Source organism: Vipera ursinii (assembly GCF_947247035.1).
Source record: "Vipera ursinii genome assembly, chromosome: 13".
Lineage (NCBI taxonomy): Eukaryota > Metazoa > Chordata > Lepidosauria > Squamata > Viperidae > Vipera > Vipera ursinii.
This window is the reverse complement of record NC_139526.1, coordinates 14,743,270-14,770,971: the sequence shown is the minus strand read 5'-3', so window position 1 is coordinate 14,770,971 and position 27,702 is coordinate 14,743,270. Positions and strand designations below refer to the sequence as shown.

Sequence of the window (27,702 nt, the reverse complement as noted above, 5' to 3'; positions counted from 1 at the left end):
CCTCTCCTCCTTCCTTCCTCTCTCTCTCTCTCCTGTTGTTTTTTCTCCCTCCCCTCCTTCTCTTCCTGCTTCTCTTCCTTTTTCTTTTCCTTCCTTCCTTCCTCTCCCTCTTCTCCATTTCTTTCCTTCCCCTCCTTTCCTTCTTCCTTTCTTTTTTCTCCCTCCTTTCTCTCTCTCTCCCTCCTTTCTCTCTCCTCTCCTTTCTCCTTCCTTCCTTCCTTCCTTCCTTCCTTCCTTCCTTCCTTCCTTCCTTCCTTCCCCTCTTCTCCTTTTCCTCTCTTTTCTCTCCCTCCCTCCCTCCTTTCTCTCTCTCTTCCTCTCCTTTCCCTTTCCTTTTTCCTCCCTCCCTCCCTCCCTCTTCAGAATGAGTGTGGATCACTTCCTAGTTCCTAAAGATAAGATCAGGTGTCTTTCTACCTAGCCTAACTTGGGAATGATGTTTGAAAATACATTCAGTGGGTGCCCTCATGAAGGAATGTTATAAAAATGGATTGTAGCATAACGTGTGTGTGTGTGTGTGTGTGTGTGTGTGTGTGTGTGTTTTGACTTGTCAACTGGTGTGACTCTTCTAGAATCGATAAGGATTTATTTTTGGAAAGTTCATTGATCTAATTGATATTTTGGAAGAAGAGGAGACATCCTAAGAAATATTCAACATGAATCCAAAGGAGATTACCCAAATTTTGAGGGTAAGGCTGAATAATTCTTATGACTTGGGTTTTGCTTTTGTTTTTCCCCCAGACCAATTTAAATGCAGGATGGCAGGGGTGAAAACTGGATTGTAGCACTGCAGTGTCGTGATCTAGATACGTTTTGCATTTTCCTGAGGTTTTTCTCCCCCCCCCATATTTTTTAGACACAGACTGATTCTATCTATAATATGAGCCATGCTAAGCAGATACCTGAATTGCCCCCTTTGCCTTCAGTAGCGGCCTCTGATCCCTCCCAAATGTATCAGGTGAGTCCTTGCATTCTTATTAGAAAATAGTTATTATAGGAAACCAGCTGGAGAACAATACAGCTAGGTCTTGTTTAGCAACCACAACTGGGACCGGCAACTGTTGTTAACTGATGCAGTTGCGAAGTGGGAAATCAGCCATTTAGCAACTGTCGCTGTCCTTTTCCCCACTCACCTCAGCAGCACTGGGATAGCTGGGTGAAAACTGACAAGGTTGATCGGTTTCAAATCTTTCCCTTTTGCTTATTTCCCCTCTGCCGTGCTCATCTGGGAGCTGGAATAAATTATCCAGAAGGGAATTAATGTGTGTATTTACATTCATTGAAGAGGAAGGGATTACAAGAGAATAAACCGGTTTACAACAGGGAATACACGAAAGAAAACTGTGAGGGCGCCACACAAAAAGCTCGATATATTCCCATTATGTGCCTGCTTATTCACTTGTAATCCTTTCCTCTCCAATCTCTCTGCTGGCAGGGAAGGAGGAAAAGAGCGCCAGGCACTGGAGAGATTGCCTACAGGATCGCTTGGCTTTGTCTTTTTTCCTCAGTCTCACCTCTGCCTGACATTTTTTTCTCTCCCCACACTTCCAGAGTAGAAAGATTGGAGAAGAAGGGATTACAAGAGAGTAGCAAGCACACAAGAGGGAATGCACATCATGCGATGACACTGGCAGCCCTGAACATGCCAGGCAAGAAGCCCAGTGCATTCTATCTCCGGTAGGAGATATAGGAATATAGCCAGCTGTACCAACAGGCTAAAAAATAGCTTTTATCCGTGGGCTGTTAGGCTTTTAAATAGGACATAATCTTATGCAGAATTGACTTGGGAGGCCGGTGTGTGGTGTAGTGTAGTTGGTTCACACATGGGATGGAGGGTTTGTTGTCACTGTGTGTTGGGGGGAGAGAGCACAGGGGGAGGCTCAGCTAATCTCAATGTACACAGTTATACTTTGACAATAAAGCTTTATTATTATTGTTATTATTATTTATTATTATTATTGCGTGCCTGCTGACTTTCTTGTAAAGCCTTCTTCTCCAATCTCCCCATTCTGCAAGAGGAAAAAAAAGGGACAGGTCAGACACAGGACCACAGGCTCTGACTGTATTGGCAACCCCATGACCGATGCTCACCGCTAAGTTGCAAATGAAGGCATTGGTTGTAAAGATGCTTCACCAGGACAACGTGGTAACTTTGGACTGTTGCTGAACAAAGCAGTCGATAAATGAGATCTATCTGTACATCAGCTTTCCTTTGCTTCCAAATCCTGCAAAGGTTATAAATGGGAGGATTGCTTTGAAAGTTATTTTTTTTCATCGCCGTCGTAACTGGAAATGGTTGCCAAGCAAGGCAGTGGCTAAAAAGAGCATTAACTGTACTCATTGGGTGCAAGCAGTAATCTGGAAAAAAAAAAGATTAATTAGTTTAGTTTGGGGCTGCCTCCATCCTGGGCAAGTGGCCGATGCTCGAAATACGGAGTGACTTTTTGTTCATGGGTTTTGCAGGGGACGGAAGCCAAACTAACCAGCTTCCTAAACGTAATGCTGTCCACACTGCAACGCTGAGTTGCATTTCTCGCTTTTGATCTTTCCTCTGGTTGTTAAGTCGAGGGCTACCTGTACGATTTCACATTGTGTTTGGAGGGGCTTAGCAAGAGATCGGGGGCAGCCGTCTTGGATTCAAGTTGTTGCTTGAGGAGACAACAAACAGACATATAGCCCTCTTAAGATACGCAAAATTATGTGGGCGGCTTCATTTGAAGGAGGCGACTGCAGCATTACAGGAGTTTGCCGGTGATTTCTCAGTGATGAAAAACCTGTTTCTCCACTTTCCATCTGGGATTTTTGGCCAGGAAATAAATTGCCTGCGTAAAACAGGAAGCAAATCCTTCGAAAGGCGTGATTCTCCCAGATAAACCGCGAATCCTTTAAGAGGAAAAGAATCGGGCTATAACAATTGCGCCTTAATCTAATGGTTTTCTCAGCTGCGGCAAATCTATATGTAGCCCTCGATTCACAGCCGTAACGGGGGGCAGAATTTCCGTCGCTAAGCCAAGGTGGTTTCTTAAGTTGCATCCGACTTTACAGGACTGAAGAAGCTTCCTGGATGAGAAGGGAAAGGTTTTCAAGGGGAAGGGGAAAAAAAAACATCCTCCAAGGAAGTCCAATTGCCTTTTGGAAAAGCCCCTTGTTTAGCAATGGGAATTTGAGGCTCAGTTTTTTGGGTCGCAAGTTGAGGACTACCTGTATGTCCTTGGTCCCAGTCAGCTTATCGGTAATGGACTGTCCCGTTTTTTCTCCCCCTTCTTCTCGTTCTGGCTTTAGATGATCCAGAACAGCAGCCACTACCCCACGCTCATGCAGCGAGCCTCTTGGATGCTGGCGGTGCCCCTGAAGGAACAGCGTCATTTCCGCACGCCAAGCAACTCCATCGCCAACAACTACACCTTGACCGCGCGCGACCTGAAGATGAAAGATCTACAGAAGTTGGCTTCCCCTCTCCGAATCAGAAAATCTTCTGGGTCCGCCAAGCAGAAAGCCGAATGTCCACGTATCCTCCTAGACTCAACGGCGTAGAGCAGAGGTCCCCAACCTTTTGAGAAACCAAGAACCCGGTTCCGTGGAGAGAGGTTTTCCCACGGACCGGAGGGGACGTGGTTTTGTGTGTTGCCTGCATCCTGTGAATGGGGCCTTTGTTTGTTTGTGCGGACCGATTGCTGGCAGGCTGCGGCCCGGTACCGGTCCACGAACCGGAGGTTGGGGACCCCTGCTTTAACTGGTACCGGTCCACAGACCGTGAGTTGGGGAGCCCTGGAGTAACGTTTAATGTCTATGGAGAGTCTCCATCGTCCAGATTAGGGTTGCCTTTTTTTAAAATAAAGGGTAGAGCCTCAAATGCTGTTCCCAGACTCCTGATGAATGGCTAAAAATCTTTTAATGTAGCGAGGAAACGTACGCTACTTTCACTGGAAATCTTTCTCAAAACAGAACTTTGGGGAATGTCAGAACGGTCAGATCCAGTTACGTAGATCCACCCTTGAGTCTGGATTTACAGGGATTATTACATCCCTTTTGATGTTTCCATAAAGCTGGATTAGCTTGCTTGCTTTTTCTTTTTCTCTCTCTCTCTCTAATTTGGGCTAAGGCTTTTCTTTAATGGGGTCTCCTAGCTGCTAAAGAGTATGCGCCATCCGAAAAGAAGATGAAAATGTATATAAAAAACCTCGAGGGAGAATATGAAAGGTATTGTCAGCTTTATGCTTATTCGGTAGATACGGTGGAACAAGCTCTTTTCCTGGACCCCACCCGCCGAAATTCCCCAGCTGATGGGAACCACAGGAGGCCACTCCTGCCAGCATGGGGTGGGGTGGGGTGGGGGCAGGCTAATTCTGTCGGAAGTGGGGGGAGTTGATTTCTGAGCTAGTCAGGTTCAGGACTTAACTGTTGTCCCAAAAATGTTTTTCCAAAAGACAACTGGACTTTCATTTTTCTGAAATGGTATAGGGTTTCTTGCCTGAGCAGGGGGTTGGACTAGAAGACCTCCAAGGTCCCTTCCAACCTATTCTATTCTATTCTATTCTATTCTATTCTATTCTATTCTATTCTATTCTATTCTATTCTATTCTATTCTATTCTATTCTATTCTATTCTATTCTATTCTTATTTTTGGATTTTTTCCCCCCTTGAAATCGTTTTGCTTCTCCTCCAAGAAGCTTCTTCAGTTCTGACTTAAGTTTCTTGGAGGAGAAATGAAACGTTTTCAAGGGCAAAAAAACCTCCAAGAAAGTCCAGTTGCCTTTTGGAAAGAAAAAAAAGCACCTTTGGGACAACCCTGAGCTGGATGATGGAGAATCTCCACAGACAGACTCACCTGTTGACTGTGGTTCATTTCAGGGCTGAAACTGTATCCCAAGTGTGCAGTCTGGATCTGTTGAGGTTGGACGTTCAAATGGTGGAGGAGGGGACCCCACGTTACTCGGACAGCCAGCCTCTGACCCCAGAGCAGCAATTTGTTGTGATGCATCAGCACGAAGAAGAGATCAGCAAAGGACAACAGGCACCCACAGAGGAAGATCTGGAGGTCGCTAAGCCAATTTGCAATGTGGTCCTTTCGGGCTATAGGGACGCGGTGGCTCAGTGGGTTAGGACGCTGAGCTTGTTGATCGGAAGGTCGGCAGTTTGGCGGGTCGAATCCCGAGTGCCGCGTAACAGAGTGAGGGCCTGTTACTCGTCCCAGCTTCTGCCAACCTAGCAGCTCGAAAGCACATAAAAATGCAAGTAGAAAAATAGGGACCACTGCGGTGGGAAGGTAACAGTGTTCTGTGCGCCTTTGGCGTCTAGTCATGCCGGCCACATGACCACGGAGACGTCCTCGGACAAGCGCTGGCTCTTTGGCTTTGAAACGGAGATGAGCACCGGCCCCTAGAGTCGGAAACGACTAGCACGCGTGTGCGGGGGAACCTTTACCTTTACCTTTACCTTTACCTTTAGGGCATCTTTGATTAGCAGACTTAAAGGATATACAGAATCAGGATGGGAAGAGCCAGTTTAAGGCTTTGCGGTTAAGGCAAATTCTCCCGTCTTATCTGAGATACACAATAAAATGGGAATTAGGAAAGATGACTTTTTCCAACAGAGGGGACAGCAGCAACACAGGTGGTCCTCGACTTACGAACATCATGGAGTCTGCCAGTTACAAATATATTTGTCCCAGGATATTGTTGCAGAACGGATTCTGCCCATTTGGGTTGGAATGGTCATAAAGCAGATCATCAGATGACGAACTGGTTTTATTTTTTATTTTTTTGAGGCAGCCATTAAGCAAACCTGGGGCTTGGGGTCAGTTTTGATCACGGGACACTGCAAGTGGCAGGTTGTCGAACACTCAAAATGCAGTCACATGACTCTGGTGGTGAGGGGCTAGCTATTGGAACTTTGGAACCAGGTCTTAAGTATCTTTTGGGGGGGGGTCTATTGTAACTTTGGTCACTAAATGACTGGTCATAAGTCAAGGACTACCTGTTCACTTTTTTTCCCCCTAATGTAAAAAGCCATCGTATAGCATTTAATAGATATTTTGTTGTCTGAATTGGCAGGCAGGATGATCCCAAGGATTGTAATGCTCCTGATTGATATTTTTTTTAAAAAAAAAATCGTTGGGATCTTTTGCAGAGATACTGCTATTACATCCATAAGGGCATTCGGAAAGACATGATAGTGCTGCAGGACGAAAACGTGCTGAACAATATTTTGACTCACATTCCAAGTTTTTTCCTCGCCAACCCAGATCTGGAGGGCCTATTGAACAGTTTGATGGAAGAAATTCAAAGCGATTACCAGATCTGGCTCATGAAAAACATCGGTGAGTGGAGGAACGTGTCCCTGGACAGAGAAGTTAAATTGTGAAAGTTCTGGACAGTTGCTTCCTTCAAGTTGCTTCCCCAGGAATTCAAGTCTGACCTTGAAATTTTAGCTGAGTGAATCGTAGGTGCTGAATGCTCAGTTGGCTAAACCGTAGCTTGAATAATATGCTGGGTAAATGAAATCAGGCAGGTTCACCCCACCTTCCAAGCCATAAATCATGGTTTCTAGCCATGGCGATTAGATTCATAACAATATACTTCTTCAGGGTCAACCCAGGATTTCATGCAATGCCAGAATGGGGGAATCAGGTTTTATGTGGCAAGATAAAGTGATTGGTTGTATGTATGTATGTGTGTATGTATGTATGTATGTATGTGGTGGCTCAGTGGGTTAGGACGCTGAGCTTGTCGATCAGAAGATCGGCAGTTTGGCGGGTCAAATCCCGAGTGCCGCGTAACAGAGTGAGCGCCTGTGACTCGTCCCAGCTTCTGCCAACCTAGCGGTTCGAAAGCACATAAAAATGCAAGTAGAAAAATAGGGACCACTACGGTGGGAAGGTAACAGCGTTCCGTGAGCCTTTGGCGTCTAGTCATGCCGGTCACATGACCACGGAGATGTCCTCGGACAAGCGCTGGCTCTTCGGCTTTGAGACAGAGATGAGCACCAGCCCCTAAAGTCGGAAACGACTAGCACGCGTGTGCGGGGGAACCTTTACCTTTACCTTTTTAATGTATATATGTATGTATGTATTTTATTAAATTAACACAATCAACTGGACTTAAATATTTTTTTTGTTCAGATTAATAAGACACAGGGGTCATTTCAAAGCCCTATTATGGGATTGCTTTGTCTATTTTTCTGGCTTCGACCCTTAACGGGTCAGGAAAGTGTGCAAAATTGGGTGAACACAATCAGTTGTTTTGCACAGTGCCACCTAGCGCCTATTGGTGCATTCGACTACAGCTCTCTAAAGATTGGATTGTCTTTCATTCTTTTCTGGTTTGCTTCCAATACCTTCTCCTGTTGGTGCTAGTTGATTACATCTTGATGGATCCAGAGGAGAAGAAAAGGCTGTTTATACGCAACATCCCTCGACCTTTTCCCCAGCGAGTGATCCGGGCTCCGGTTCCTTGGCACAAAATGTACCAAGAGACCAAAATCTGGAACGAGACTCACCTCTTCACAGTTAATCCTATGATGCTCACTCTGCAGCAACTCTGGTTTACCGAGTGAGTCCTTTTGCTCCGCCGTATTTTTTTGCTATCCTAAAAGAAGCTTCGAGGCAGGTCCCCTTGTTAACAATCTCAGCTGATCTCGACTAGTGGTCGTCCTCAACTTTCAACCCTTTGTTTAGCGAAGAGCCAGGTTGTTGGGGGCGAATAGGCTGACTCTGTCAAAAGCTTAGAGGCGGCTATAAAGCACTGTGAAGCGGTATATAAGTCTAGGGCCGTGGTGGCGAACCTATGGCACGCGTGCCATAGGTTGCACGCACAGCCCTCTCTGTGGGCACGTGCCCCGTCGCCCCAGTCCTAAGCCTTCAGCTGGGTTTTATAAAACCTTTTCGTTTTAGGCCTCCGCCTCCGTGTGCAAAAAAAAATAATAATGTTCAATCTATCAATCAATTTCAACTTCTCACGGGAAAAAAAAAAGATATCGCAAAGTTGGAGTTGATTGATTGGACTTTTTAGTCCCTCCCAGTCTGCCATTACCACCGCAGCCGTGCCCACCCAACGGGCCACGGCCACCCAACGGGACACACCCACGCGGCAGCCAATGATATATAAGTGGATTTTGGGTTGCAGTTTGGGCCCTCGGTCTCTAAAAGGTTCGCCATCACTGGTCTAGGCTGGGCTATTGCTATCATGTGATCGCCATTTGTGATCTTCGCAGCGAAATCTAGATGGGACAAGCCGGATTCAATTAAGGACCACATGATTCACAGCAGCTGCAGTGATTTGCTTAATAACTGCGGCAAAAAGTGTTGCAAAGTGAGAGGCCATTGCCTTAAACAGCCGTCTTGCTTAGCAATGGACATTGTGGTGCCAGTTGTCGTACGTTGAACATTACCTGCATTAAATGGCACGCTAATGCAACCGGCTTCCCGTCAGTTAAACTTCAGGAAGTTTGTGTGACCTGCTCAACCCATTTGCAGCTAGGGCCAGCACATCACCTGAACCCAGACCTCGTTTTTTTTTCTTCTGCAATTCAGTGCTTTGATTCTAAGATGCGTAAACTCGGCGCAATTTCTAAACGACACAGTGGTGTGACTCTCTCTCCCATCCAGGTTTAAGGATCTGAGATTTGTCCGTACCCAAGAGATCCTGCAGGGCGATTTGCCTCTCCTGCCGAGTGAATTTGAAGAGCTGATCCAGAGGCAGTGTCAGGAAGCTCACGAGATCCTTCAGACCAGGTTAGAAAGATTCCAGCCGTGCCCAAGATCGGGCAGTCCTGGACTCGTGGCCGCAATGCGGCCCAAACTTTCTGCGAAGCGAACCATGTCTTAAGTGAATCTTGCCTCCTTTTACCAACTCGCTCGCCACAATGGTTAGGACGTGAATAGCTGCAGTTATTAAGTAACACGGTTCTTGAGTGAATCTGGGCTTGGCTTGTCCAAAGATCGCAAACGGGGGAATCGCGTGATCCCGGGACCCTGCAACCGTCCTAACTACAAGTCAGCTGCCAAGCATCTGAATTTGGATCGCCTGACCGTAGGAAGGCTGCAATGGTCGTAAGGGTGAAAAATGGTCCTAAGTCACTTTTTTCCCCCCAGGGCCGTTGTAACTTTGAACTGTCACTAAATAAATGGTTGTAAAGTTAAGGACTAGTTGTAGTTTAACCCAGAGGTCCCCAATTTCGGGGCACCAGGGACCGGTTCCGTGGAGAGAGGTTTTTCCATGGACCAGAGGGGACATGGTTTCCTATGCTGCCTGCACCCCGTGGATGGGGCTTTGCTTGTTTGTGCAGACCGGTTGCTGGCGTGCCGCGGCCCAGTGCCAGTCCAAGGACCGGGGGTTGGGGACTCCTGAACCAGGCAATGCCAGGTCGTTAAACCATCCTTAAATTGATAGCTGAGTGTTAAGGGCAAATGCAGCCAATAGTTACAATAGCCACGCTTGTAAAGCAGAGGTCCCCAACCTTTTGGGCACCAGGGACCGGTTCCGTGGAGAAAGGTTTTTCCACGAACCGGAGAATGCGTGGTTTTGTGTGCTGCCTGCATCCCACGGATGAGGCTTTTCTTGTTTGTGCGGACCGGTTGCTGGCAAGCCGCGGCCCGGTACCGGTCCACGGACCGGAGGTTGGGGACCCCTGCTTTAACCGCTGCCCTACACTGGCTTTCTTGCAAATCTTTATATTTGGTCTTCTGGCTATGTGATCTCAAGGCCTTTGCAATTCATCTCATTGAACTGTTGCTCCCCTCCCTCCAAAAAAGAAAAAAATACCTGGGCAAATGACACTTTCCATGTCGTCCCAGGTGGATCCCCAGGTGTGCAGAGCTTTTTGTGGAGCAGAAAGAGAAATGGCTACACCTTGCCCCGCAAAACGACTTGGATTCTTCTCAGCAAATAGAGGAATACTTCGCTTCGGTGGCCATCCTGATGTCCTTGCAACTGAGGGAGATGGTCATCAATTCTCTAGAGGATCTCCTCAATTTTTTTAAGATACACAAGGTAGGTTGTGGAGGACAGGTAGGCCTACAAACTCAGCCCCAAGTTTCCATTGTTGGAGCGAGACATTCGTTAAGTGGCCCCTTTTTACAAGCTTTCTTGCCCGGGTTGTTAAGCGAATCACACAGTCGTTAAATACTGAATCAGGTTCACTTACTAATTTAACAACTGCAGCGATTCACTTAAGAACTGTGACAAGAAAAGTCATAAAATGGGGCTTCGCTCGCTAAACAAATCTCTCGCTTTGCAACCGAATTTTTGAGCTGAGTTGCGGTTGTAAGCCGAGGACCGCCTATAGGGGCTCCATACTCATGGCTTAGATGATGCTGTGCCAAAACATTTCTGTACACCTCTCAGCAATTCCGAGGTTGCTTTATCTCCATACGTTTGAATTGTAGAGGGCCCCAGATCCCGAAAAATCGACCCTTTCTGGTTATTCCCTGCCTATGATCTCATGATTTCTTTCCTTCTTGAGGACGGAAACGATTTCGGCGAGGTTTATCAAGACATGCAGTTCTTTATTCCTCAAATATTGGTCCTGAAGCTAGACGTGGAAGATCCGTCGATTGTCTTTGATCCTGATGCACAGACTTTGTGGGATTTAGTCTACCGCTGCTTTCTTGAGATCCTCAAACATTCTGAAAGTCTCCCAAAGGTATGCTGAAGGAGTCACAAGGCCAGGTTCACGCCTTGGGTTGTCCCATGCTCAAACTCTTGAAGAAGCCACAGAAGACTGGGGTCCCTTGTCTTTATTTTATTTTAGGTTCAAGTTAAACTTTTCCCAGAGTTAAAAGGAGACGACCTCATTCTCCGCACCGTCAACAAGGACGAAACGTTGGTGGCGGACTACGTACAAAAAACTGCAGAGATATTTCAGCTCAACCTGATCGGTCCACAGAAGTAAGTTTCTAGAAGTAAGAGAACGCGGGAGAGAGGTGATTTCCCCGTATTTTAATTCCAGAATTTTTTCCCGTCTGCCGTTTCTTTCTGAACTTTTCCTGATGCTTTTCCCCATCGGCAGAGATTCCTGCGGGGCGGAAGGGGGGGGAAGTGGGAGGATGGCGGCCACCATTTCCTTCCATTCTACGATTTCTCTTTTAAGACATTTGCTATCAACAGAGGTGGATGTGTCTATTTCTAGGTTTGAATTGTGGAGTCCTTGGTGCTCCCTGTGGTGGGTTGTTTCCTTGCAGACGTTTTGTTACCCTACCGGTCACATCATCAGCGCTCTGATAGTGTTGATGGTGCCATGAGGGCGACAGGATGTGACCTATTTCAGTAATGAAATGCCTGCAAGGAAACAACCAAGCTCGGAGAGCACCGAGTAAACATACGAAGAACAGCTGTGGGACTTAGGTCTGGCTAGTCTAAAGAAAAGAAGAAATAGGGGAGACACAATAGTAGTCTTCCAATATCTCAGGGGGTGCCACAAGGAAGAGGGGGCCAGGTTGTTCACCAAAGCACCAGAGGTCAGGACGAGAAACAATGGTTGGAAACTCATCAAGGAGAGAAGCAACTTGGAATTGAGGAGAAACTTCCTGACAGTGAGGACAATCAACCAGTGGAACAGCTTGCCACCAGAAATCGTGGGCGCTCCATCCCTGGAGGTTTTTAAGAAAAGACTAGACAGTCACTTGCCTGAGACAGTTTATAGGTTCTCCTGCTTGAGCAAGGGGCTGGACTAGAAGACCTCCAGGGTCCCTTCCAGATCTGTTCTATTCTACTCTACAAACCCCACTCCTTTCGAGCGCTGATGACGTTACCTAGTTGGGTCACGAAACGTCTGCAAGAAAACAAGTTCGGAGACAAACCCCCCCACAAGACCCCACAATTAAATCCCTGAATTTGAGGGCTCATGTTCCAAAGAGAATAAAGGGGTTGTGGGTTGTTAACAGGATGGTTCCTGAAAGATAAATAGTTAGACGTATATTGGCCTGAGGGGCCCCCCCACGGCTAGTTTACATTTGATTTAGGATGATGTGAACCCTGTCAGGGTGGCATAAGATAATGGGTGAACCAAGTCAAAAATAACTATGGTTAGCCCAGAGAATAAATAGGGTGAGAGGCTACCGCTGCTTGAAAAGAAACGTGTCCTCTGGATCTGGATTTAAATGATCTCTTTTCCGCGCAATCTTTTTTGCATTGAAGATACTTGAACGTCTACAGGAAATACAACGACCTCTTGAACAACAATGCCGACAAGGAGGTGACTGAATTTTTAAGCAAAAGGCACGACCTGGAAGATTTTGTAGAGGTAATATGGCTTTCTCTTGGGCGAGAAGCGCATTGTCGTGTTCATGTAATCCTAGGAACAGCACTTGTAGGGGGGAAAAAAAGCACGTATAGGCAGTCCTGCACTTACGGCCACAACGGAGCCCCCAATTTCTGTTGTTAAGTGAGTTTTGCCCCATTTTTACAACCTTTCTTGTCACACTCGTTAAGTGGATCGTTGCGGATGATACGTTGTCACCCGGTTGTTAAGTTGAAGAATAGAATAGAATATATGGAAAGGAATAGAATAGAAAATATGGAATGGAATGGAATGGAATGGAATAAGAATAGAATAGAATAGAATAGAATAGAATAGAATAGAATAGAATAGAATAGAATAGAATAGAATAGAATAGAATAGAATAGAATAGAATAGAATAGAATAGAATAGAAAATATGGAATGGAATAGAATAGAATATAAAATATGGAATAGAATAGAATAGAAAATATGGAATAGAATAGAATATAAAATATGGAATGGAATGGAATGGAATGGAATAGAATAGAATAGAAAATATGGAATAGAATAGAATAGAAAATATGGAATAGAATAGAATAGAAAATATGGAATGGAATGGAATGGAATGGAATAAGAATAGAATAGAATAGAATAGAATAGAATAGAATAGAATAGAATAGAATAGAATAGAATAGAATAGAATAGAATAGAATAGAAAATATGGAATGGAATAGAATAGAATATAAAATATGGAATAGAATAGAATAGAATAGAATAGAATAGAATAGAATAGAATAGAATAGAATAGAATAGAATAGAATAGAATATAAAATATGGAATGGAATGGAATGGAATGGAATGGAATAGAATAGAATAGAAAATATGGAATAGAATAGAATAGAAAATATGGAATGGAATAGAATGGAAAATATGGAATGGAATGGAATGGCATAGAATAGAATAGAATAGAATAGAATAGAATAGAATAGAATAGAATAGAATAGAATAGAATAGAATAGAATAGAATAGAAAATATGGAATGGAATGGAGTGGAGTGGATGAATGAATGAATGAATGAACCTTTATTGTCAAAGTACAACCATGTATACATTGGGATTGGCTGAGCCTCCCTTCGTGCCCCCCTCCCAACTCACAGTGACAACAAACCCACCATCTTGTTACACCATGTGAGCTAATTGCACAACACACCGGCCTCGCAAGTCAATCATACATAAAGTTATTTCCCGTTCGAATAGAGTAGAGTAGAGTAGAATAGAATAGAGCTACAAGAGACCTTGGAGGTCTTCTAGTCCAGCCCCCTGCTCAAGCAGGAGAACCTATATACCATCTCAGACAGGTATAATGTTGTAACGGTTGCAAGTGTGAAAAACAGTTCTTTTTAGATGCAGACTCACCCTCTGACACAGCATGGCCTGGAGGAAAATGCAATTTGCTCTTGAGTTGTTCTGTTGCCAAGTCAATTAACGGAAGTCCTTAACTTAACAACAGTTCATTTTAGTGACCTTTTAAACTTACAACAGCACAGACCCTCATTTGTAGACTGTACTTTTTCTCGTCCTTCAGCCTATCCTCGATTCAGACCTGGCCCTGCTTTCCCTCGAGTTGGCTAAAATAACCTTGTTGTGGCTCTCCCCCCCCCCCGCTGTAACCATCCCTGTCGCCTCGCAGAAAATTGATGGCTTGACCAAACTGAAGAAGGAAATTGCTTCCTTGCACGTCACCGTCCCCTTGGCTCTCTTCTGCCTGGATGCTCTGAAACTGAACGAAGAACTTTGCAGTCGGACCCAGCGGCTGAAGGACAGACTGATCGAGTTTGAAGTAGAGGAAAACAGGAACATCAACAAGAGGTATGGCTAAGATCCGTTCTTCAGGATGGAGAATTTCCGCCAACGAGGGACTGCGCCGGAAGGACCTGCAATTGCGTGGACGTGCACGCAGGCAGGATCCCCCCTTCCGTAGCGCCACAAAGGAAGAAATAGCAAATAAGCTGGGCAGATGGGATTAGAACATCGGTAATCCTCGATTTACAGCCATTCATTTAGGGACCGAAGTTCCAAGGGGAGTGGAAAAAGTGACTTAGGTTTTTTTTCAGGTTGACGACTGTTGCAGCATCCCTGCGGTCATGCGATCAGAATACAACCCCTTGGCAACCGACTCGTATTTATGACGGTTGCAGTGTTCCTGGGGCCATGCGGTTCTTTTTTTTGCGTCCCTTTTGACGAGCAGAGTCAAGGGGAAAGCCAGACTCAACAACCATGTTGCCCACTTAACATCTGCCAGGATTCACTTAACCGCAGGTGGCGAGTGAGGTCCTAAAACGTGGCGAAACTCGCTTATTAACCGCTGCCTTGCTTGGCGACGGAAAATTTGGGCTCGAGTTTGGCTCGGACGTTGAGGCCGACTTGCTGTTTGTAATCTCGTGCCTTTTCACTTCGTTTCAAGCATTTGCAACCAGTACAATATCATCGCCGACAAAGTCAGCGAAGTGCCTTTGACTACCGAGCAGTTGGTGGAGCTGACCGCCTACTTGAAGAAATCCAGCGAAGTGACCGTCTTCAAGCTGCGTCGTGAGATCCGAGAAGCCATTTACCGGCTGGAGTTCCTGATGGACTACGCTGACCTTCCTGGTACGTTTTGGAACAGAGCAGAGCTCTTTATTGGCCAAGTGCTGATGGGACACAGAAGGAATTTGTCCCCCGGTGCATAAGCTCTCGGCGTACCTGCAAGCCACAAGCGATAAATCACGATCATAATTATAATTATTATAACATGCGTTCATCAGGCAACACTTGGCGATAGTCATAGGCTACTAAATAAGCAATCTGCATAAATCGTACCAGGATATTAAGCAAAACGATACAGATCATAAGCTACAAAGCAACCAAGTTGTGGTCATCAGAGAGTAAGGAAATAGGTAATAGGAAAGAGGAGAGGAATAGAATTAGAATAACAATTGTGGTAGTAAGTTGAGGACTACCTGGACATCTGCCTATCTCATGTCCTTGGGAAAGATTTGATAGGGAGAGACAAATAACAGAATGACAGAGTTGGAAGGGACCTTGGAGGTCATCTAGTCCAACCCCCTGCTCGGGCAGGAAACCCTGTACCCTTTCCAGACAAATGGCTGGTTGTGGCAGTTGCTAGCGAGCTTCAAAGAAGGCAACGATAGGCAGCTGGCAGCCTTTCTCTTCCCCAGCTCCCAAATTTCTTTAAACCCTACCTATGGAAAGCAAAGGATTCCCGAAAAGTTGGATCTGGTTGGTAAGACCACCCTGATCCAAGGGGACATCATAGTTGTGAGGAGAGCCTGGATCCCCTTTAGCGTCCCCATTAGCTTCTGACCTGGGGATGTTTTCTTGGTCAAACGGAGAAACGAATGCTGTTTTTAATCTCCTAGGCGAAGACATCAGACTAAATAGTACAGTTCTTCACTGGCCAGATGGGATTGAAGACATCTTTGATACCAGTCGGAATCAACTCATGAACAGGAGAGAACAAGTCGAGATTGCTCTGATTAAAAGGTGGGTTATGGACTCCCCGGGAGCAGAGATTAACTTTTCACCAGGTGGACCTGATTCATATTTCTCGGCTCAAGGTGGACCTTTAGCGTGATCCTTTAGCGAGGAGGAGAAGGGCAAAGCAAAGCTGGAGCCATAAGTTGATTTAAAAACTTGAAATCAAGTTTTTAAATATGAATTAACTATTAGAACCCCCGCGGATCACGCCTGGAATTTTCCACAAGAGGTAAGAAGGGAGTCAAGCTATTCTCCAAAGTGCCTGAAAGCAGGACAAGAAGTAACAGATGGAAACTAACCAAGGAGAGAAGCAACCTAGAACTAAGGAGAAATTTCCTGACAGTCAGAACAATCAACCAATGGAATGGCTTATCTTTAGAAGTTGTGGGTGCTCCGTCACTGGAGGTTTTTAAGAAGAGACTGGACAGCCGTTTGTCTGAAACGGTATAGGTTCTCCTGCTTGAGCAGGGGGTTGGACTAAAAGACCTCCAAGGTCCCTTCCAACTCTGTTGATGATGACCGTTGTGAGGAGGATGATGATAAAAAGCATAATGCAAGCTTTTTTATGGTCTACGTCCAATCTGTTATAAAATCTACAGACGTATCCCATTATGATGATACTAGAGATGAAGTAGTCCTAGAAGACCTTTCTTATTTTAATGGAGAAACAAAATTTTAGATGGCTTTTTAAAAAAATGATAATAATAATAATCTTTACTCTGAACCAGGTGCTCCGAATTTGAAGCTATCCTTGAAAGTTATAACAAGGAAGTGGAAAGTTTTCGGAAGAAGGACGTCATGACCATGGAAGAAATGAAGAATAATGTGGAAAAATTCACTGAGTTGTCAAAGAATTTGGACCAAGCTCTTTTGGAATATGAGGTTGGTCACCCTAGAGTTCAAGAGCTAAGCATGTACCTAGATTATTTCAGAAGGAGTAATCCATGTAAATTGATAGATAGACTGTGTGACATCAGGTGGAGGTCAACTCTTAGTGACTATATCTCCATGATGATCTGTCCTTAACGTGGTCCTTCAGGCCTCCCAACCTGGCCCTTCAGGTCTTTCCTAACCTGGTCCTTCAGATTTTCTTCAACCTGGTCCTTCAGGTCTTCTAATCCTGGATCTAAATTATTTCAGAAGGACCAACCCGTGGAAACAGATAGACAGACTACGTGCCATAAAGCAAGTGTTGACCCTTAATGACTGCCTAGATAGATTCATCTGTCCTTAATGGAGTCCTTCCATACTTCCAAGAGCGTGGTCCATCGTTCTTCTAACTGAGTCTATCCATTTTGTTGTTGGCTGTCTTCTTCTCTTCCCTTCCACCTTTCCCAGCATCTTTACCTTTTTCCAGATGTTGTACCGATGTGTCTCAGATAGGATAATTTGAGCCTGCTCATCTGTGCCTTGAGGGGAGACTCTGGGTTTTCATTTGTTGAATGATCCATTGGGTTATTTTCTTAGCTGGCCCTGGTGTTTTCACGAGTCTTCTCCAGTGCCACAATTCAGAGGCATCAAATATTCTTCCGGCTTACTGCTTCTTCTTCTTCTTCTTTTTTTAAATACATTTTATTGATTTTTTTTAACATAATCACCTTAGTATTTGGTAAACAGCATGTTGTCTGGGTTTATATTTAAAAAGCCATCAGTAACAATTAGTTTAGGTGGATGGATGGAGTGCCTGAAGCAGTTAGGCGTGAGCCTAAATGGACTCCAGAAGATGGTAGAGGACAGGAAGGCCTGGGGGAATGTTGTCCATGGGGTCGCGATGGGTCGGACACAACTTCGCAACTAACAACAACAAAACAATTAGTTTCTGTAATTCTACAGTCCACCTAACAGCTTTGCTTGATTTCTTCCTCCTTCCAATAATATTCTCTTTTGCCAACCTTGAATTAGTACAATTCTTACTATTTGGATAAATAACAAATTAAAGAGCCTTGGTGGAGCAGTGGGCTAATGCCTCCTTAAGGAACACCAGCTGCCTGCAATTAGTGCAGGTTCGAGTCCCACCAGGCTCAAGGTTGACTCAGCCTTCCATCCTTCCCAGGTAGGTAAAATGAGGACCCAGATTGTTGGGGGCAATTAAGCTGACTTTGTAATAATGCCGCTTGGGGTGTGTGTGAAAGCCCTAATAAGCAGGCATATACATAGAATGAAGGCTACTGCTAAGCTTGTAAGCCGCCCTGAGTCTTCGGAGAAGGGCGGGATATACGGTAAATGGAATTAAAATTAAAAATAAATTAAAAATAAATCTAGACATTTCCCGCCCCCCCCCAGTATTTCTGCAAATAATAACCACGTCAATATCAAAACCTATGTCTGAACTGCTGTTAATTTTAACAGACCATCAATAAGGAGGAGGAGTTACTTGAACGGGAAAAAAGTCAGTTTCCTCTGCTGCAAACCATCATTTCACACAAGATCCCGTTTGAGCAGCTTTGGGTGACCGCCTACCACTTCCATGTGAAGTCTGAGGAATGGATGAATGGTGAGGATTTTAACGGGTGGGGTGGTGGGGTGGGTTTCTCACAAATCTAAGCCATTTATGAAAATAATATAGAACGAGTCCTCAGCTTGCGACAGCAACTGAGAGCCCAGTCGCCATTGCTAAGCCAGCATCCGCATCCAAATTTTACAACCTCTTTTGGGCCATGATTTTTAAGTTTTTAAGTGAATTGCCTGGTCCTTAAGGGAATCCAAGGGATGCGGTGGCTCAGTGGCTTAGGACGCTGAGCTTGTCGATCAGAAGGTCGGCAGTTTGGCGGGTCGAATCCCCCGAGTGCCGCGTAGAAGAGCGAGCGCCCGTTACGCGTCCCAGCTTCTGCCAACCTAGCAGTTCGAAAGCACGTAAAAATGCAAGTAGAAAAATAGGGACCACTCCGGTGGGAAGGTAACAGCGTTCCGTGCGCCTTTGCCGTCTAGTCATGCCGGCCACAGGACCACGGAGACGTCCTTGGACAAGCGCTGGCTCTTCAGCTTTGAAACGGAGATGAGCACCGGCCCCTAGAGTCGGAAACGACTAGCACGCACGTGCGGGGGAACCTTTACCTTTTACCTAAGGGAATCCAGCTTCACCCCGCCCCCATTGACTTGAATTGTCAGAAGCTGGCTGGGATCCTGTGCCAATGGCGATCCCTGGATCCCAGGGCGCTGCAGCCATCCTAAATACACGCCAAGCGCCTGAATTTTGATCACGAGACCGCGGAGACGCTGTGGCGGTGGTAAGTTTAGGGAATGGTGGTAAGTGATTTTTTTCCCCGTGCCTTTGTAACTTTGAAGGGTTGCTAAACTAAATGGTTGTAAGTTGACGACCACCTGTACTCATTTACCACTTGCAGGGAAGGCTAGAATAAAATGTTTTCAGTTCACTCAAAAAAAAAAGAAGGTTGCCACAAAGAAGAGGTGGGGGGGGGGTCAAGCTATTCTCCAAAGCACCCGCAAGCAGGACAAGAAAAAAATGGATGGAAAATCATCGAGGGGAGAACCAGCCTAGAACTAAGGAGAAAATTCCTGACAGTCAGAACAATTAACCAGTGGAACTACCTGCCTCCAGAAGTGGTGAATGCTCCAACCCTGGAGGTTTTTAAGGAGAGACTGGACAGCCGTTTGTCTGCAGTAGGGTTTCCTGCTTGAGTAGGGGGTTGGACTAGAAGACCTCCAAGGTCCCTTCCAACTTTGCTATTCTACTTTTCTGTTAAATGGTCTAGAACAGGGGTGTCAAACTCAATTTCATTGAGGGCCACATCAGCATTGCGGTTGCCCTTAGGGGGCCGGGTGGGTATGGCCAGGGTGGGCATGGCCTACTGGGTGGGCATGGCTAGAGTGCGTATGGCCTACTGGGTGGGCATGGCCAGCTCTACATGGTTCGCATCAAGGGTGCCTATGGGGGCCTGGGCAGGAGTGGGACAGATCTGAGGGTCTCTGGCAGAAAGAGGGTCTCTGGGCCAGGGCCAAGGCAGTGGGGGCCGTTCCCTCACTGTTTCCAGGATGGCTTCGCGGACCACATGAAACCACTTCGCGGGCCGGATCCGCCCCCCCCGGGCCTTGTGTTTGACATGTCTGGTCTAGAATCTCAGAGAATCCTTTATGCTCTGAAAGCATTTTTCAAACGGTGTAGTCTTTTTCCAAGAAGGCCTTGGTTAGAAGTTGTTTCCTTGTCCAAACGGCTTTCTAAAAATCTTTTCTTTCTCTGTTATCTTTGAGGCTGCCATTTCTCCAATTAGATTCTCTGCACAAGGACCCGACCAACTTAAAAATTATAATTCAAAAGAACATTATTCTGCTTATTCACCGGCTCCAGTCAACCATTTCTTGAGTGCTGATGGGGGTGGGTGCGAGGGATTTATAATTTACAATTCCTGCTGCTGTCACCTTAATGTCACATTAATTCAGCTGTCCCATTAATGCAGAAGGATCATTTCTAATGCATATTTTCATGTAATTCAGAATGTGTCAAAGCTAATTGGTTTGGATAGCACGCCCCTGCTTATAACCATCTGAGGGCGCTTTCTTCTAATATTTATTTATACGTTTGTTTGGGTTTTTTGCATTTCTGCATGCAGGGCCTGTCCTACAGTTGAACGCGGAAGAAATCACGGAGGATGTCTCCAATATGTGGCGAACCATGTACAAATTGACAAAGACCTTTATAGATCTCCCTGGCCCCAAGCGGATGGCGGAGAACGTGAAATATAAAATTGACAAATTCAAGCAACATCTGCCCGTCCTTTCAATTGCCTGCAATCATGGGATGAAAGACAGGCATTGGGAACAGGTGGGCTGATCGGAACAGTATCCAACGTGCTCAGTGGTTAAGGTTGTGTGTGTTGGTTGCAAGCTGTCAGCCCTCCAAGCTAGGCCCAGTTCAAGAAACAGATGACACATAGATCGGAGGCTACTTTTATTGGAATGAGTAGAGGACAGGCAGCCAGTCTAATAATGAGTGTGAAGGTTCATTCTTTGAGCTTGTGGGTTGGTTTCCAAACGTTTCGTTGCCGGGCTAAGTAACATCATCAGTGGAGGTTAGGGAATGTCATTGTCAGTGTTCTTCTATTTGTAAAGGCTTCGTAGGGTCAGCATACATTAAAATTTCAATTAGGGTTTTTCACTTGTCATTTAAAGTGACAATAAAGTTTCTATTCTATTCTACTCTACTCTATTTCCCCATCCATAATGTTCATTCTATTCTATTCTATTCTATTCTATTCTATTCTATTCTATTCTATTCTATTCTATTCTATTCTATTCTATTCTATTCTATTCTACTCTACTCTACCCTACCCTACCCTACCCTACCCTACCCTACCCTACCCTACCCTACTGTATTTCCCCATCCATAATGTTCCTTCTACTCTACTCTACTCTAATCTACTCTACTCTACTCTACTCTACTCTACTCTGTTCTAATATATTCTATCCTATCCTATCCTACTCTACTCTACTCTACTCTACTTCCCCATCCATAATGTTTCTTCTACTGTACTCTACTCTACTGTACTCTATTCTATTCTGTTCTGTTCTGTTCTATTCTATCCTACTCTACTCTTATTTCCCCATCCATAATGTTCCTTCTACTCTACTCTACTCTACTCTATTCTATTCTATTCTATTCTATTCTATTCTATTCTATTCTATTCTATTCTATTCTATTTATTTTTTTAACAACCCTGAAGACAGAGCAGTGTCATTATTCCCATGTAATTTAGGAGTTTCATCCATTCCTCCTGTCAGCCTTTGTAATGCTTATCCCCCTTCTGATTTCCAGATCAGTGAGATTGTGGGCTATGAGATACGGCCAGATGAAACTACTTCATTGATGAATATGTTGGAATATGGACTATCGAAATATATTGAGAAGTAAGGAAGACAAACCCCCCCAAAAAATCCTTTGTCCTTGTTTGCCGAAACCAAAGACCAAATATGAATCAAACCATTGGTTCGTATTTATGACATTTACAGAGTCCCAGGCGGGTCACGTGATCCCCTGTTGCGACTTTCTGACAAGCAAAATCAATGGAGAAGCCGGATTCGCTTAACAACCGTGTTACTAATGTAACAGCTGCCGGGATCCACTTAACAACGGTGGCAAGCAGGGTTGTAAAATGGAGCAAAGCTCACTTAACAACTGTCTTGCTTAGCAACAGCAATTGGGGACTCGGTTGCCGTCATAAGCTGAGAGCTACCTTTACAGGAAAAGGCAGTGAATATATTTCCCTGATGGTATTTTGCAAATTGTTCCCCTTTTTCTCTCTTAGCAACCCGAACGTTCCTGGATAACGGGGCTAAGCTGCGAAGCCAAAGCAGCGGACGTTGGGATAATAATGATAATAATAATAATAATAAGTTGGAAGGGACCTTGGAGGTCATCTAGTCCAACTCCCTGCTCAGGCAGGAAACCCTATACCATTTCAGGCAAATGGCTGTCCAGTCTCTTCTTAAAAACTTCCAGTGTTGGAGCATTCACAACTTCTGGAGGCAGGCTGTTCCACTGGTTAATTGTTCTAACTGTCAGGAAGTTTCTCCTTAGTTCTAGGTTGCTTCTCTCTTTGATTAGTTTCCATCCATTGCTTCTTGTCCTGCCTTCAGGGGCTTTGGAGAACAGCTTGATGTGATGTTCTTTTTTCTTTCCTTCCAGGAGTATCAGGGGCCAGCCTTGGCTAACGTTCTCCTTTGCCTTGTAGAATTGAGCCAATTGGTGCCGCTGCCAGTAAAGAATATTCCCTAGAGAAAAACATGGAAAAGATGAAATCGGAATGGGTCAACATCCGCTTCACTTTTGTGAAATACAGGGATACGGTCAGTATCTTTGCTTGCTTGTTTTGCCCTTGAATCCTGTTTGATCTGACTCGTGTTTCTCATGGAAGGTCTTGGCTTCCTTGGACTCTGCTCCTGATCTGGCTGTAGCTTTGGAGGGACCATTCCATGCCCCCCCTCCCCAAAGCCTCCGAGAGGCTGGTCATAAACGTGGAAGAGACCTCGGAGAAGATTGCTTTAGTTTGGCCGTTTGCTGGGCGTGGATTCTGCCGCATTGGCCAGGTAGCCATCAGCCCACGAGAAGCACCTGATGCAAAGCGCCTTCATCCCCATCCTGTGTTATAGTAGTGCCAAACGCGTACACTGGCAATAAAGCACAAAGCGGAAGTTAGTCAACGTGGAAACGAGATGTTTTGAGGAGAGCTGCTGGAGTAGCCAGAAGGGGATAATGAAATCAAAAGTGAGACCACAAGAGAAAAGGATGGGAATAGAACTAATCTTAAACTATATGCCCAAAAGGCAAGTTAAGCGGTTTGCTCGCCTAGAGAGGATGTTGTGGGATTCTATACCATACAGAAAGAGGAGAAGGCCAAAGAACACGAGACAGACCCAGAAAAAGATGGAGAGACGACATCAAGATACACTACAGCGGCATCAAACAACAATGATTGAGGCCGCCAGAAGTAAAGTTCCAGAATTTTGTATTTCTCTCAAGACTTGAAGTGGTAAAAGGAGGAGGAGGAGGAGGAGGAGGAGAAAAGGAAGAAGAAGAAGAAGAAGAAGAAGAAGAAGAAGAAGAAGAAGAAGAAGAAGAAGAAGAAGAAGAAGAAGAAGAAAGAGGAGGAGGAGGAGGAAGAGGAGGAGGAGGAGGAGGAGAAAAGGAAGAAGAAGAAGAAGAAGAAGAAGAAAGAGGAGGAGGAGGAGGAGGAGGAGAAAAGGAAGAAGAAGAAGAGGAGGAGGAGGAGGGAGAAAAGGAAGAAGAAGGAAGAAGAAGAAGAAGAAGAAGAAGAGGAGGAGGAGGAGGAAGAGGAGGAGAAAAGGAAGAAGCAGAAGAAGAAGAAGAAGAAGAAGAAGAAGAAGAAGAAGAAGGAGGAGGAGGAGGAAGAGGAGGAGGAGGAGGAGGAGGAGAAAGGAAGAAGAAGAAGAAGAAGAAGAAAGAGGAGGAGGAGGAGGAGGAGGAGGAGAAAAAGGAAGAAGAAGAAGAGAGGAGGAGGAGGAGGAGGAGAAAAGGAAGAAGAAGGAAGAAGAAGAAGAAGAAGAAGAAGAAGAAGAAGAAGAAGAAGAAGAAGAAGAAGAAGAAGAAGAAGAAGAAGAGGAGGAGGAGGAAGAGGAGGAGAAAAGGAAGAAGAAGAAGAAGAAGAAGAAGAAGAAGAAGAAGAAGAAGAAGAAGAAGAAGAAGAAGAAGAAGAAGAAGAAGAAGAAGAAGAAGAAGGCAGAGGAGGAGGAGAAGGAAACAGGTTTTGGACAACCTTCCTATCATCAGCCAGAGTAGTTTCCAGTACACATGGTACGTGGAAACCAAGGAGAGAAAATACGAAGCTGTGTCAGGCTCTACCTTTGTGGAATTGAGATCACAAGGAAGCAAAGAGTTAGACAGGAAGCATAGTAGATTATTTAATGGAATGCATTCATTCTCAAGAGGAGCATCCTTCGGACATGTGGAGTCAACTTTCAGGATTCCACAGCCCACGTGGCTCTTGAAGTCTGCATCTGCAGGATGATGGATCCAAGAGCTATATGGAGGAGTGAATAAAAGGGGGTTTTAAATCCTAGAAATCGAGCGTCAAAATAATTTCCCTGTGACCAACCGTGTTTTTTTTTCTTGCAGGACACCAGCATCCTTTCGGCCATTGATGACATTCAACTTTTGCTGGACGACCACATCATCAAGACGCAGACCATGTGCGGCTCTCCGTTTATCAAGCCGATCGAAGCAGAATGTCGGGCAAGTAGCCTAAAAGAGGCCGGGGGGCGTAGATCAGAATCCAACATCAGGGCTGAAAGAGACGCTAGATTGTTTTGTTCAAGCTGGCCTCAATTTGGCCTCCTTGAAGTCATTTCTTGACACCTTACCAAGCAATAGAGTGGTGATTATCAAGGACAGAAAATAAGGTATTTGAACTCTTATCTTGGAGGGATGATTGGAACGGACAGGTAGCCTTTGACTTACAACCATAATTTGGACCAAAATCTCCATTGTTAAGCAAGATGGCTATTCCGTGAATTGTGCCCGATTTTACAACCTCTTTTGCTACGATTGTTAGGCAAATCACTGCACTTTTAAATGATTCGTGGAGTCACTAAATGACGCCAGCTTCCCCTTTGGACTTTGTTGGATGTTGGCTGGGAAGGTTGCAAACCGTGATCACCTGGCCCAGAGGCAACCATTGTAAATATATGCCAGTGGCCAAGAGCCGAAAATTTGATCCATGTGACTGTGGGGGATGCCGTGAGGGTCATAAGTGTGAGGACCAGTTACTTTTGTGAGTTGCTGTTGTGATTTCGAGCAGTCGCTACACGAATACGTTGTAAGTCAAGGACTAGCCTGTAACGTATATTTGGTAAGAGGGAAATTGTCCATTTCACCTTTTTTTTTTTAAAAAAAACCTCTGCTGGTGCTGAACTATAATATGCTTTGTTTGGATTATGGTTTAATGGATGATTTTTTTTAAAAAAAATGTTGACTATATTCATTAGTCTTGGGGGGGGGAAAGGAAGGTCAAGAAATCGGAGGCTTCACTTTAAAGGATCCAAAAGTTAGAGTTTTTGAACGATTGAAGGTGCAGTTTTGTACATCTGGCTAATCAAATCATATAGATCGAACCGGAACGTCATTTATGTCAAATTTAGGGTTTTGGGTAGGGGTTAAAAATAGCAATATACCTCTTCACACTGCTTTGTAGCCCTCTCTGAGCAGTTTACAGAGTCAGCATGTGGCCCCCAACAATCTGGGTCCCCATTTTACTGATCTTGGAAGGATGGATGGCTGAGCCAACCTGGAGCCAGTCAGGATCGAACTGCTGGCAGTGGTCAGAGTCAGCCTGCAGTGCTGCATTCTAGCCATTGTGCCGCCATGGCTCTTTGATAAGCCCTTTGAGTGCTGAAATGAAGTCAGTTGTTTGTTGTTGTTTTTTTCCCAGAGGTGGGAAGAAAAACTTCTCGTGATGCAGGAAATTTTGGACAACTGGTTAAAGTGTCAGGCAACCTGGCTGTACCTGGAACCCATCTTCAGCTCTGAGGACATTATTGCCCAAATGCCCGAAGAAGGCCGGAAATTTGGAATAGTAGACGCTTACTGGAAAGACATCATGGCCCAAGCGGTAGGGATTTATTTGCCCTTCGCCTGCTGTTTTTTGAAATCCCCATTTATTTATTTATTTATTTATTTTATTGGATTTGTATACCGCCCTATTCCCGTAAGTCAGAATTTTGTCCAGAGTCATTGCCACACCAGCTTAATTTAAAAAAAAAATATATTGCTTTTTATTATTTATTTATTATTTTGATTTATATACCGCCCTATTCAATCATCTCCAGTGCCTGGTGCACAGCGTGTTGTCTGGTTTACATATTTGGGGGGAAGAAAACCCCCAATAATAATTAACAGTCAATAATGAATGATTTTGATAATTCCCTAATTAGTATATTCATTAATAATATATTTCTTTGCCCTTCCCTCCTCCCAATTGTATTCTCCTTCTTCAGCCTTAAACAAATATAGTTCTTAATATTTCCAATGCATAAATAATTAAAGATAGACATTTTTTTCCCCACCCGCTTAATTAAGGACCCTGTGGCGGCATTCCAAAAATCTGTTGAACTTGGTTACTTGGTTGAACTCATTGGTTAGCTTGGTTGACCGGTTGCTTTGCTTTTTTTGGCTTCTGGTCTAAAGGTGGCCAATTGGACCATTGGTGTGGCCTGAAAGGTAGTTCAGAGAAGAAGCACCACCTAATCATAATCATAATAGTAAAGTTGGAAGGGACCTTGGAGGTCATCTAGTCCAACCCCCTGCTCAGGCAGAAAACCCTATACCATTCCAGACAAATGGCTGTCCAGTCTCTTCTTTAAAACTTCCAATGTTGGAGCATTCACTGCTTCTGGAGGCAGGTTGTTCCACTGGTTAATTGTTCTAACTGTCAGGAAGTTTCTCCTTAGTTCTAGGTTGCTTCTCTCCTTGGTTAGTTTCCACCCGTTGCTTCTTGTCCTGCCTTCGGGCGCTTTGGAGAATAGCTTGACTTCCTCTTCTTTGGGGCAGTCCCTGAGATACTGGAACACTGCACAGAATAACAGAGTGGGAACGGACCTTGGAGGTCTTCTAGTCCAGCCCCCTGCTCAAGCAGGAGAACCTTATACCATTTCAGACAAATAGCTGTCCAGTCTCTTCTTAAAAACTTCCAGGGTTGGAGCATTCACCGCTTCCGGAGGCAGGTCGTTCCACTGGTTAATTGTTCTAACTGTCAGGAAGTTTCTCCTTAGTTCTAGGTTGCTTCTCTCCTTGACTAGTTTCCATCCGTTGCTTCTTGTCCTGCCTTCAAGCGCTTTGGAGAATAGCTTGACTCCCTCTTCTTTGGGGCAGCCCCTGAGACATTGGAACACTGCTATCATGTCACCCCTCGCCCTTCTCTTCATTAAACTAGACGTCCCCAGTTCCACCTGAAGTACTAGGTCTTGTCCCCAAAGTGCTCTTGCTAAAGTCAACTGGGCTTTCCTGGGTTTATTTTCCCCCTGAAAACGTCTCGCTTCTTATCCAAGAACCGAAGAACCCAAAGGTGCTTTTCCAAGAGGCAACTGGACTTTCCTTTCTTTTTCCTTCAAGACGTTTTGCTTCTCATCCAAGAAACGTCTTGGATGAGAAGCAAAACACCTTCAAGGAAAAAACCAAGGAAGTCCATTTGCCTCTTGGAAAAGCGCCTCTGGGACAACCATGACCTGGGCGATGGAGAATCTCCGTCGATGTCTTTTATCTTTGTCCTGAAACGTAGGTCAAAGACACCCGGGTCCTCATCGCCACAGAACAGCCCAAGATGTTGAACCGACTTCAAGAAGCAAACCAGTATTTGGAAGACATCCAGAAGGGCCTGAACAATTACTTAGAAAAGAAGAGATTGTTTTTCCCCAGGTAGGCCTCTTCCCATTCGGCAGGCAAAGAAGACTCATTACAACCGTTGTTTGACTAAGCACAGGGTC

The 27,702-nt window shown here is 44.9% G+C and overlaps 1 protein-coding gene across 1 annotated transcript in view; it reads left to right on the top strand.

The window, feature by feature from the left end:
- The first annotated feature begins 593 nt into the window (after positions 1-593).
- The window catches only part of DNAH3 (dynein axonemal heavy chain 3), a 79,081-nt gene continuing 51,972 nt past the window's right edge, over positions 594-27,702 (top strand). The window contains exons 1-22 of the mRNA XM_083372441.1: positions 594-689; positions 857-958; positions 3,283-3,530; positions 4,852-5,038; positions 6,130-6,319; positions 7,355-7,550; positions 8,606-8,731; positions 9,794-9,989; positions 10,462-10,641; positions 10,750-10,886; positions 12,135-12,240; positions 13,907-14,085; positions 14,681-14,865; positions 15,636-15,759; positions 16,482-16,635; positions 18,103-18,247; positions 20,322-20,533; positions 21,524-21,615; positions 22,440-22,554; positions 24,341-24,457; positions 25,653-25,832; positions 27,498-27,634. Coding sequence (XP_083228567.1) covers positions 657-689; positions 857-958; positions 3,283-3,530; positions 4,852-5,038; positions 6,130-6,319; positions 7,355-7,550; positions 8,606-8,731; positions 9,794-9,989; positions 10,462-10,641; positions 10,750-10,886; positions 12,135-12,240; positions 13,907-14,085; positions 14,681-14,865; positions 15,636-15,759; positions 16,482-16,635; positions 18,103-18,247; positions 20,322-20,533; positions 21,524-21,615; positions 22,440-22,554; positions 24,341-24,457; positions 25,653-25,832; positions 27,498-27,634 — 3,341 coding nt within the window. The 5' untranslated portion in view covers positions 594-656. The remainder of the gene's footprint in view (positions 690-856; positions 959-3,282; positions 3,531-4,851; positions 5,039-6,129; positions 6,320-7,354; positions 7,551-8,605; positions 8,732-9,793; positions 9,990-10,461; positions 10,642-10,749; positions 10,887-12,134; positions 12,241-13,906; positions 14,086-14,680; positions 14,866-15,635; positions 15,760-16,481; positions 16,636-18,102; positions 18,248-20,321; positions 20,534-21,523; positions 21,616-22,439; positions 22,555-24,340; positions 24,458-25,652; positions 25,833-27,497; positions 27,635-27,702) is intronic.